Source organism: Xiphophorus couchianus, chromosome 5 (genome assembly GCF_001444195.1).
Source record: "Xiphophorus couchianus chromosome 5, X_couchianus-1.0, whole genome shotgun sequence".
NCBI lineage: Eukaryota > Metazoa > Chordata > Actinopteri > Cyprinodontiformes > Poeciliidae > Xiphophorus > Xiphophorus couchianus.
Genome location: NC_040232.1, coordinates 22146454 through 22158806, shown reverse-complemented (window position 1 = coordinate 22158806; position 12353 = coordinate 22146454). Strand labels below are relative to the sequence as shown.

The 12353-nt window shown below is 38.9% G+C and overlaps 1 protein-coding gene across 2 annotated transcripts in view; it reads left to right on the top strand.

Moving 5' to 3' along the window:
• Positions 1-12353, top strand: part of LOC114144054 (melanocortin receptor 5-like) — a 39988-nt gene that overhangs the window by 12527 nt on the left and 15108 nt on the right. For both annotated transcript variants that reach the window (XM_028016517.1, XM_028016516.1), the window contains exons 2-4: positions 7412-7635; positions 7744-7850; positions 10875-11063. In XM_028016517.1, the coding sequence (XP_027872318.1) occupies positions 7412-7635; positions 7744-7850; positions 10875-11063 (520 nt within the window). The remainder of the gene's footprint in view (positions 1-7411; positions 7636-7743; positions 7851-10874; positions 11064-12353) is intronic.

The following is a 12353-nucleotide window of genomic DNA, read 5'->3' as shown; positions in this document are numbered from 1 at the left end:
GTGCAGATGGCTGCCACCTACGACTGAATGAAATGTTTTCATAATGCATGTCTGCCTTGAGCTGCATCAGAGCTCCTCCAGGCTTCTCTCTGATATTAATGAGTCACTGTGGGCCATGCTAGCGTCTCCTCAGCTTCCATACAATATAAATATGTAAAGGCTTTGAAATCTACTGGAGACCAAGAGTCCTTCCATGGGTGTGAATCTATATTTGGGACGAGCTATTGGTGTATTTAAAAGTTTGTGCAGGGGAACACATTTAGATCGAAAACACATTTGCTTCGTCGAATTGCCTGCAGGCGCTAATCAGTCATGTGATAATGACTGTTGAGGATTTTCCAAAGGAAAAAAACAAACACTGTTTATGATTTAAAAAGAGGGAAATAACCTTCATCTGTTTTTATTTTAGCTGCAGGTGGACATAGTTAATATGCTAAAAGAATTAACTATGGCTCTCTTTGTCTCAGTAATGAAAGGTTTTGCTTCCAGGACATGTTGCATCATCCATGCCCATAGCTTAACCGGGGGCCCCTAATCGGCCCCTCGGTGGCAGAGTCGCCTTAACTACTTTGGGCGTCCTTTGGTGTGAAATGTTTTAACTCCTGTATTATGTATGCTGGATGTTGCTTTTCTCTGTGCTGGAAGTTTGGAGAAGCTTCCACTGGGATTCATCCTACAATACCTCTGACGCAAATTAAACTTCATTATTTAGAAAGTTCCAGTTCATGTGATTCAGGTACAAATTATCCTGTCAAGGTCAGGATTTATGCATTATAATGTAGGCGTAGTGGAAGAAAATCAATGAGAGATGAAAGAACTCTGGAAGTAGATTAGATAAATACCAGCGTTTAGATGAAGATGTGGATTTGTTGGCACATTCTGAAATACAAGATTACATATTTATTTGTGCAAATCAGATGCAGCAGCTTTGAAAACGTCTGTTAAAGACGGATAACTGACAACTTTGAAGAAGAGACAAGCATCCAAAAACAAATTACACCTTTGGGCCATAAAGCACAAATAACAGCAGGTGGCTCTGCTTAAATCTGTAAACTGGCTTCTCCTTCCTGCACAGCTCAGACTACTGTTTGAGGTGGGGATTATTCCTCCCAGATATTTAGAAACTCTTAATGCCGCTTAATAAAAGCTTTACTTTTACGACCCACCTGAATACAGCAGCTGACCCGTTGTCTTTCTTCTTGGCCACAGCTTAGAGTTCAGAGATGCCGTGGGCTTTTCCATTCATCAGATCTGAATCCAATCACCTTAAGGATGTGGGCAAAGATTAGACTGTCAACATGGCAAGTCTGCTGAAAGTGTTTGAAGCAGATGATAGAGCGGGGACTCAAAAGAAGCTTTCCAGCAACAATCATCGAAAATGGAGGCAGCGAAAAGTTCTTCTGAGACGAGAAAATTTCCAGTCCAAAACTGGGGCTTCAGAGGACAGAAAGCAAAACTACAGAGCAGTAGAAAGGATTAGTCTACATACTGTATGTTCTGAGGATTTTGCTTGGTTTTTTTGTGCTACACTTTTGTCAAAGTATAACATTTGGTTGTGCCACTCTTGGTGCATTAAAGACTATCAAGCCGATGTGATGAATGTTCAGTTCTTCCAAAGCAGAGCATGTGTAAGAAATCCAGCCCATTTTTTGCTGAATTGCTTCAATTCAGCCACGTTAGATGATTTGGGAGCATTGAATTTAAGTCCTGACTTTGACTAGACTACCCTAAAACCTTCATTTGAACTCAGGATGGTTTGTGGTAGGTATGCAATGGCCAGAAGTGGTTTTCGTCTGGGAACTCTCTCAAGGATGTCATTTTTGCTCAATCACTTTTTGTATTGGAGTTATAAAAAATCATACTTTGTGATAAAAACCACATCTACCCCAGTACGTGTAATGCACCACCTCATGGAATCCTGTTTTTGCACAACTACATGTTATTATTTAATGTTTCCTCCATTTTTTTGGATTATGACTTCATGGTTTAAGTGGTGCAACTATATTGAAAAAAACAAGAAGTGTCACATTGGTAAGTGGTTGGTTGACTTTCAGCTGGTAGCAAACTATAAAACCCCAACTAGCTTCTCATATCTTAAATAACCATGAGGTCATGCACTGCCTGGCCATGGAAGGGTTAAAGCAGTGTCTAATCAAAGACATCAAGTAGAGAAAGCATCTAAGGAGATTGCTGAAACTGAAATTTGATGAAGAACTGTCCACTGCATCATTAAAAACTGGAAGTAAAGAGGGAAACAGTTGTCTTTCAGGAAGAAATATCAGTGAAAAATTCCTGATTGATTATGATTGTTAATCGCTTTAACATCTGGTGGAATCAAGTGAAAGAAAAACAACAGTGGAGCTCAGAGCATTTCCACGCACACAGTGTGAAGGGGACGGGAACAGAACTGAACAGATGTGTATGCACCCCACCCATCATGCCGAGTGTCTGCTGTATAACACCTGTGGTGACAGCACTAAGATGTGGGGTTGCTGCAGTAGTAAGGTCAAAGTTCACCAACATCATGAGGTCAGCTGACTGGCTGGAGATAATGAATACTCGTGTGAAAAACAGTGCACAGTTTTCATCCTGAAAGTTTGCAACAGGGAGAAATTTGGAAATTCATGGCACACAAAAAAAACCTTTAGACGTATAAAACGGCACGCAGACATGTCACCGCACGTGTTCCCTTTATGAATCTGGACTTGGGTGAGAATTGGGGGCATCTGCCCCTAAATGAATAAGCAAATGACCATGAATACCTTGAAACCTCCCACTTACCTGTCTGAAAAACCATGGCAACTGCCTCTACGTGAGTCTGTTTCTACTGCTGCAAATAACAGATTTTATTTAAAAACCACCTTTCAGGGCACACAAGGCCACCAGGTCACATCAACTGTGAACACACACTCCCCCACTGGAGGACAACGCCAGTGGAGGAGGCCACAGCTGCCACCGTTCCACAATTACACAAACTTTCATGCAGCTATTTATGCACATGTGTGATTGTCTCCACTTTGTCCACCTTATTAATCATCAAGCCTGACCTGATTGGAGTTAATTTGCTGATCCGACTCCATTTTCTCTGTCTGTGAGAACAGAAATTTAGACATATTTCATGCACATAGGTGCGCAGACTGACGCAGAATCACATCTACATGTGAAAAAACTGACAAAATGTACTCTCTTATATTCGATTGAGGTTTTCCCATAACCTTCTAAAGAGTGTTACGTTATTTCATGAGGCCAAATGAGGTTCAGTTTTAACAGAAAATGTTGGATCCTGGATCCGTATTGCTGTGTGGAATCAGACTTCAGCTTGTTTAGGTGAGTTTTGGTGCGTTTGTTATTGTCGCCTGTGGATGGCCAAGTCCATGGCCACACTCTGATGTCGGTAACTCTTTTTATGCACAATTTATTTTTTCATACAAACACAACAACTCTTTAGTTTGAATAAAAACATTTATTAGTTGATTTGGATACATTTGTTCTATTTGTTAGAGCGCACATTTAGTTAACATATGTATTTATATCAACTTAAAGTTAATTTTGTTTGCTTAAGATTAATTCTTTGTTTGTTTTCCTGCTGGTACTTACCTGCCTTGGAGTGGCCAGACAATAGATGGTGGCCAGGGCTCAGCAGGCTTGAATGCCCTATTGTGTCTTAAAAGGTCTGATCAGCCAGTATATAAACCCCTGAGTCATTTCTATGGTAGGTCAGTTATGTTTGTTTGTGCAGCCAGTTTGTTTACCTATTTTTGCCTGAGTTCAGTTTTGTTTCTTTGACCTCTTTTATGAGCTCAGTTTATCTTTTGTCATTTATAATCTTTGGATTAAAATAAAAATAAAAAATAACTATTTTTCCAATATATCCTGTGACTCCTGTTTTTAACTCGGTCCATCACATCGCCTAAAAAACATTTGCGTTGCTGTCGCACATTTTCACAGCAGTACAAAAGTTTGTGTATACTTTCACGCCAACTTCTAACTTTACACAGGCTGAGAAGTGTGCAAATTTATACATACCGGGGTATCGCATCAACAGATTGTTTCCTTCAGTCATGGCACAGCCATATTGCCAGATGACGATGCCAGGATTCATCAGGCTGACAGGGAGGATGAGTCATCATTCTCACCCATGGACCCTGGACTGAGAATATTGAGTATATGGAAATATGCTGAAATAGAATTTGCGCAGTGGTCGGACTTTCTGATCGTCAGTAAAAAACTAAAAAATGAAATGAAAAATGAATTAATGCTGGATGGAAATAAATCTTGTGTCATTGCAGAAGCTTATCAAAACAATGCCACAGCAAATGCGTGCCATAATTAAAGATAAAGGTAAGAGTGTGTCATTATTTATCTGTACAAACCACTGGCAGCAGCATTCTGTGGCCTGAATATTAAGACGGATTAAAGCAATGAGCTGCAACAACTTTGATTTGAAGTCTTAAAACAATTTCCAAGTTCAGTTTATTAATTCAGTTAGTACCATGTAATCCAGACTGCTCGGTGATTCTTAAGAGAAAAATGCAAAGGATTCACTGGGATGTATATTTTTAGACTAAACATAGAAAAACTTTTTAAAATTGTAAATGGCCACTTGCCAGCTTCTTCAACTTATTCTTTTTCATAAGGTTCTTAACATTTTTTGTGCAAAATTTGAAACAGTATTGCTTATATTTCAGCTTGTCGGAAGATATAAGTGCAGGACATTTTGCATTCATAGTAAACCCAGTGGTTATGTGGGCTTAGTCTATTTCCTGGACTTTTTCTGTGAGCTTCAGTCACTTGCTTATGACGGAGTGTTAGGACCAGACTAAGAGCTTTGTTTGTTTGTTTTAGGGGTACGCCGATAAACTGGCCATAATATCCTTCATTTTGGGAGATTGTTGATCGACCGATACTTACATGTGAAGCCGATCTTATCTAACTCTGGAAAGGTCTAAAAATCAACCACTGTGCTCCTCTGCTCTACTTTTAGAGAGGTTTGACTGTCAGCCCGGTCCACCAGGTCATGTCTGCATGTTTGCAGTTAACAACAATTGCCCCATGTACCCCCCTGTATTTCAGACGTCCTGGTTCATGACCAGGCTGATTTGACCAGCTATTTATCTAACTGAAGTTGACTCAGCTCAGATCATCTTTGCGTGATAGTTTCTCTGTTGATCTAAAAAATATATATTCCTACCTACTGTGTTGTTTAGTCTCCCTGAAAAAGCCCCAGATGAATCACAAGGATTAGATAGAAGTGTATATTATGTCTGTGACACATATAAACAACCCAAGAAATGTCATATGACATTGGTGAAAGGATTCCTTTTTCAGATCAGGAGCTGTAAAACGTTTGACCACAGGCAGGTTTCAAAGCTACTCTTTCAAGTCCGTTGCATTTCACCTCGTCAGCTGAGGCTGAGGTCGTAACATGGGGGCCGTTTTATGGGGCCCAGTGAGAGGTGTTGTGTGATTTCTCTTTCCACATTTTTGATCTGATCAACATATCAAAAAGAATGTTAGTCCTGCTTCATTTATCCCCAGATGAACACAGTGTTGCCTCAAGGCCTGCGATGCCTGGCAAAGATTGTAATTTCTGCGGCGACTTCCTGTATTCCCTCATTTTACAACCACGAGCTTCGATGTGGGAGTTTATGAAATGGATTAAATAGTAAATGTTGTGTTCGCTTTTGTAAATATAGATACAAATTTGAAAAGTCAGTTTTGTATTTGCTTCAGCCCCCACAAGCTTTGGCAGCTTTGCTTTTCTATAGACCAAAGTTCTTCTTCAACCTTCATGTAACCAGGATAAAACTCCTTGAGGTCAGAGATCTCGTTTACAAAACTGTCTTCATAACAACACAGGACCGAATTGATCCTGTTTTCTTAGTAAAGTCACTTGAACTCAGTCAGAATGGATGAAGAGTATCTGTGAACATCAAGTTTTTAACACTTGCCACAGATTTCTGAAGACACATCTTGATTTAGTCGGGACCGTTTTAACACCTAAACATCCATTTCACTGCAGATCGGATCCGGCTGTATGTGTAGAGTCGTCCTGAAACGTGAAGCTCCACCTCATTTTCAAGTCTTCTGCACCTTCTAACAGTTTATTTTTTTGCCTTGGATTGCCCTATATTTTACTCCCCATAGATCTAATCAGCTTCCTTGTTCTTGCTGAAAGTTGCATTACGCCAGCGTCATACTTCCCTAACAATGTTTCACAGTGGGGATGGTTCAAAGGCCACAATGTTCAGTTTTGCTCTCCGTTAACCTTGAGGCTCAGGGTGTGATGCAGTAAACCAAACAACCCTAAACCACACTGCCAGCGTGTCCCACAGCGCAGATCAAGCCTGGAGCCCAGGAGAGCTGTGGCCCGGCGAAGTCACAGTATTATGGAAATAAAGTCATATAATCATGAGAATAAAGTCGTACAAAAATAAAGTTTGAGTATAAAATCAATAGTATGACAATAATGTCATGATTACCAGAATAGAATCACAATGTTACCATAATATGGCTGTAATATTATGACTTTATTCTTGTATGAGTTTATTTTCATCATATTATGACTTTACTTTTGTAATTTTTACTTTGTGTTCTTAGCGTTCCCTTAATACTCTGTCGTACTTTGATAAAGTAAATAGAATAGAATAGAATGACTTTATTCATCCCAGCAGGGAAATTATTTCGCAGTTACAGCAGCATAGAGACAAGACACACAACAACCACCACTGAGAAGCAATTGTAGACAAGATAAAATAAAAATAAAATATAACATGCATAATATAACAAACGTAAAGAAAAGCATGAACATACTGTACTTCTTCACCTCTTGAATGATTAATATCAGATCTGTACAAATAGATCTGAAGCCTTACTGAGGTGAAATAAGTTGTTTGTTTACATGTTAAAACACAAATCATTGTTTTTAAGGATTAAAGTCTTAACACCGAGGTTTAGTAGAAATTGAAAGACAAAGACAATCCTATTTCCTCCAAGAGAAATAAAATATGCCACCCATCACATAAAAAATGCAACTTTGTTACGTTAATAGACAATGACAAAGACCTGGGAGCGAACTGCTAATCCTTCTGTGGAAGGATAAAAGCTCCAAAGCCTGAGCATAAAGGAGGGTCTGGGGTGGGGGGCTGTTCAGAGGATAGTTCATACAGTATCAACTGTAACTAAAATAAATTTCCCAAACTGACCAAGACATGAACAAGAATCACAAGCGAGAAATATTATTCTGAAGCTAGGACGAATGCTAACTGAGATGCTACATTCAGTCACTTTGGCAGATCTTTGAATTCAGTTTGTTCAAGATTAACATGTGAGGCACTGACATTAATACAGCCGAATCCGACAAGCATCAATATCAAACGACATTCATTTTGATATTTGTTATCTGTGTCAGGTCCGTCCCAAAAATGGTGTGCAGATAGAGTGGGAATTATTCAGAGTTCAGCAGCGATGAACAGGATGAACACGTCGACGTACCAGGAGGAGGAGCTGCTGGGTAACTCCACCTGGACCTTCTCCTACCATCACCAGAACAACACCCCCACCGCGCCGCTGCTGCAGGACAAGGCCTCCACCCTCAAACCCGCAGCCTGTGAGCAGGTCCACATTGCTGTGGAGGTTTGTATCGGGACCCGGGAACGTTGACCCTGTGAACCCATGACGACCCCTGACCTGGCTTAGCATTTTTTTACTCATACTTCCTGTTTCTGCGTGTTCTCTCCTCAGGTGTTTCTGATCCTGGGGATCATCTCACTGCTGGAAAACATCATGGTCATCACGGCAATAGTGAAGAACAAGAACCTCCACTCACCCATGTACTTTTTTGTCTGCAGGTAAATATTTATTGTTAATGTTATTGACTTTTGCACCACAACAAGTTTTAAAAACTATAAAACACTTTCTGTCCAGACTAAAGATTCTCAGTGTGTGTCCAGAACAAATAAAAAGACAGATCAGAGAACTTTGGTCCAATCTTTTTCATTTTTCTACTTCCTGCAGCATTTAGGTTTCTCTGTTGTGTTTTTGTTGGGCATAAATGCCTTCTTTGTTGGTCCTCTTGCCACTACACTTTTCTCTAAATGTTTTCACCAAGACCTTTCTAAATTTAATTCTGTTGGACTGCACTCTTCGGGAGAAGACGATAAGTTGTGTTTCTTGGGTGTGGTGAAGTCTTCTCCAACTATACAGAACCTCTCATGCTGAACCTAGAAACCTCCTTGCATCAAAGGTTATTGTTATAAAGAAAACAGATGTCAAATCACAGCCCGGTTTGGCATTTTAGCCTAGTTTTTAGTTTAATTGATAACATTATGTAATAACTCATGTCTCACTGAGGTTGGAGTTATTAATGTTATAGAGACTACATGACAGGGTTTACTCCATTCTTTTAAATTCTAGCCTTGATCAGACTCACATTTCATGAGTCCTTTGTATTTACTTTTGAAAAGCATAAATACAAAAATGTACTATGAAGTAAAACGTATATGATTTCAACAAATTTTGGATTTTTGGATGTAGTACGATAAGACGTTTACTTGCGTCATCTTTTGTGATTTCTGTATTATGTAAGACTTTAAGGTGACACAAACGTGGAGCATGCTGGGGTTTGTTACAATGTAACATTTACTGCCAAACAATTCAATAACAAATCCACAACACAAAGCATCAGCAGCTTCTTTATGCAAAGCTGTCAAAATCAATGTTGGACTTGTCCTTGAGTTCCTTTTTTTATTTTTTGGAAAAGTGTCTTCACTTTGTGCAGATTTACAAAAAAAAAAAAACTTCAGATGGTTGAAATGACTGCTGGAAATCTCTTGCGGAGCTTTTAGAAAGCATTTCCATTCATATGCAGGCAGCTTGACTCTGAACACATCATTCCCCTTAAGAACAAAGAATCTGGTCATCTTATGTCCACTGACATTCAAAGATGCTCAGATTCTTATTCACCTGGAGGCAGGACCTGTTTTGACAGTAACAAAAACTCCTACATTGATACAGTCAGATTAAAGGATCACTAGCGTTCATTTTGAATGTTCATTCTGTTTCGCTTTGTTGTTTTGAGCACGGTGTCAGGCAGTATCTGACTTTGTTCTCCAGGGCGGATTAAAATATGCAGCTGTTGTTTTCTTCAAAGAAAATATAAAATAAATACATTGAGGATCTGAAGCAACTAGTTTTAAAGAAAACCTTATGAATGCATTACTGCTGTTTCCAACAGTTACAAGGCTCTAACCAGGAACTTGATGGATTCCTTCTGGGGGGTTTTTCCCCTGCTTTTCAAATCATCAAGCAAATTTTAGTATCAGACAAATACAAGCTGAGTAAACACAACAATCAGGTTTCGAATGATGATTTCACTTCTTTATGAGAAGTTCTCAGAATCTCAGGAGCCAAACATGAAGAAGCAGCTTTCAGCTTCTATGCACCACAAATCTGGAACAAACTTCCAGAACGTTGCAAAACTGCGGAAACACTTAGAGCCTTTTGAAACATAATGCTTTAAGAATTTAACAATGGCACTTGACTAAATATAATTTTTCAATTGTTGATTCTATATTGCATGACTTTGTGTTTTTATGATGTAAAGCACTCTGAAATGCCTTGTTGCTGAAATGTTCTACACAAATAAAATTTGATTGATTGATTTCAAAACTAACGTCTTCCGATATAAAAATGCATCTTGTTAAATCACAAATTAACTGCCTAATCACATTTTTGATTTGACACTTACTGTATATCCCTGACTACTAAGTGATCTGTAGTCAGATCACTAATTCCATACCTCTGTGACAACATAGAACAGATTAAAAGATTCAAAAAGCAGCACATTTCCCCCCAATCTAACACTATTCATGTGAAAGAGTTAGTAAAATATTCTTTAACAGTATAAAATCTATTTTAAACAGAGAGCTTCCATATTTCATGCAGAGATCCAAGTTAGTAAAAATCTTCTGACTTTCCTAATTGAAAATTATTTTTCCAACTTAGAATTTTGAAAATTAAATTTCTGTTAAAATCAATCAAGTCCTGTTGTATAACTGTTTTGAAATATTTTTTTCAATGGTAGTACTTGAAATGTGAAGATTTTATTCTCCTACCGTTGTAATTGACTGCAAGTCATTGCAGAACAAAACAAACTTCACCTAGCTCCTTACTGGCTAGCTAGCTACATTACAAGGTAAATCCTTGCTTATCAAATTAAAACTACATCCTGTTCAGAAATTCTACAATCTGTCATTTACCCATCATACCTTGCCTCCCTCTAACAGTTTAAATTTAGTTTTAGGATGGTTAGTAATGTAAAAAGATCCTCCAACACAATGTCTGTACATATTCTGCAAGAACAAATATGTCTGCTTTTTTACTCAGGGTGACAAGAACAAGTTTCTAGACCACCACTGAGGTCTAGAAATGAGCCATGCACTGAGATTCAGGTAGAGAAGGGGATGCTTCTAGATGTGTAGGGTGGTAACTCTCAAGCACTGGACTTGGGGACCCCCTGATTTAGCTCAAAAGGCCGTCGCCTCAAACACCTGCTAACATGCTGCTTTAAAGCAAAACGCATCTGTCAGCGGTATCAATTTGTCCCTCATAAATCATAGTTAGGATCTGCTTTGCTACATGAGCGACAAGAAAATGGCTCAACCCCGCAGAGACGGAAGGTTGCACATTAAATCATTGACTGATTTAACTGGCTCTCCTGCTGGGAGGCAGGGATTTAAATGCATCACTGCTCAGCAGGAAGGTCTGCCAGCTTATCTGCTGGTTGCTGGTGAAAGCACGTCTGTGCAGAAACTTTAGGAATGTGTGTTTTTGGCCAAAAGCGTCTGTTATCAACCGTGTCTGCTTGGTTGCAGTCTGGCTGTGGCAGACATGCTGGTGAGCGTGTCCAACGCATGGGAGACCATCATCATTTACCTGCTGAACAACAGGCAGCTGGTGATGGAGGAGCACTTCATCAGACAGATGGACAACATGTTCGACTCCATGATCTGCATCTCGGTCGTGGCGTCCATGTGCAGCCTGCTGGCCATCGCCGTGGACAGGTAGGACCATTTCAATGTGCCACACAAGTGTTCTTAACCCTTTGAGTTGTCCACATCTTGTCACGTTACAAATGAAAACATCAATTATGTCATTTGACAAAAACAACATGGCAAAAAATTGCCAGGTGGACAGAAAATTGTGTATAATCCAAGTAAAAATCTATAAGGTGTTACATGCATTAATATTCACCCTTATTCAATGTACTCTTCCTGTGTGTAAATTAACCTCTGGACAAATTCAACCGTTGACTATGAGTTTTGAGAATCCTGCATGTTGGGGTGAGTCAAAAAATGTGGAAATAAAAAAAGTATCTATAAAATACATAAAGGTTTACATTTTATATGTGTATGACAGTAGATTTAGTCAGTATGAATATGATTGTATATACAGTATATATTTTTTTATCTGTTTTATGGTTTTCTGTTTTCTGTTGTATGTTTTACTTTTTAAGGATGTTTTCATGTTTTCTGATCGGATCGTTCTTGTAAATGAGAATTTGTTCTCAATGAACTTATCTGGCTAAACATTGGTTAAGTAAAACAAATTAAACCATTTAATGATTAGACAGTCTGTTTAATATGTCATTAAATCATTAGAATGCAAAGTTCTGCTAGCTGATGCAGATAATTAACAAAATGTGTATTTTATTATCTCCTAGCACCAGTTCCTGCAGCATCACCATGAAATAATTTCATCTGTCAGAACGGCCCGTTGGGTTTTGGGGCGAGTCTGTAGTCTAATGAAATGGAAAACAGTTCAAGGTGTTACTTACTGCTTTTTCAAAGCACTATGATAACCTTACGACACCAAGTTGTGCACCCGGACACAATAATGGAATATGCATACACAACCTGTATAACTTGTTCTCATGTGTAATGCCAGGACCTTTGACCTCTACAGGTCTGCATTTATACAAACCTCTGTCCAGATCAAAATATCTATTTTTGTCTCCTGTTAGAATAAAATGTTTATCTCTGTTACTGTTTTAATCAAAGTAGAACATCAAGAGATCAAATGAGAGGAAAATCAGTATCAAATATATCTAATAACTCTTTCAGCAAATCTTGATGTGAAAAAGTTTATACAACCAAAACAAACATGCAAGCTTTTGTTTACATCGCGTGAAGAAGGAATTTGCGCTCAGTTTCTTCTTCAGAGGTTCTAGTGTTGTTTCCTTCAGCAGTTCTTGGTGTAGCGCCACCACAGGCGAGGGGAGGAACAGGTTTTTCAAAGGGTTTGGGTTGTTTGACACAGTGCAGTTAAAGTGAACCACAGCAGCTGAAAATGGA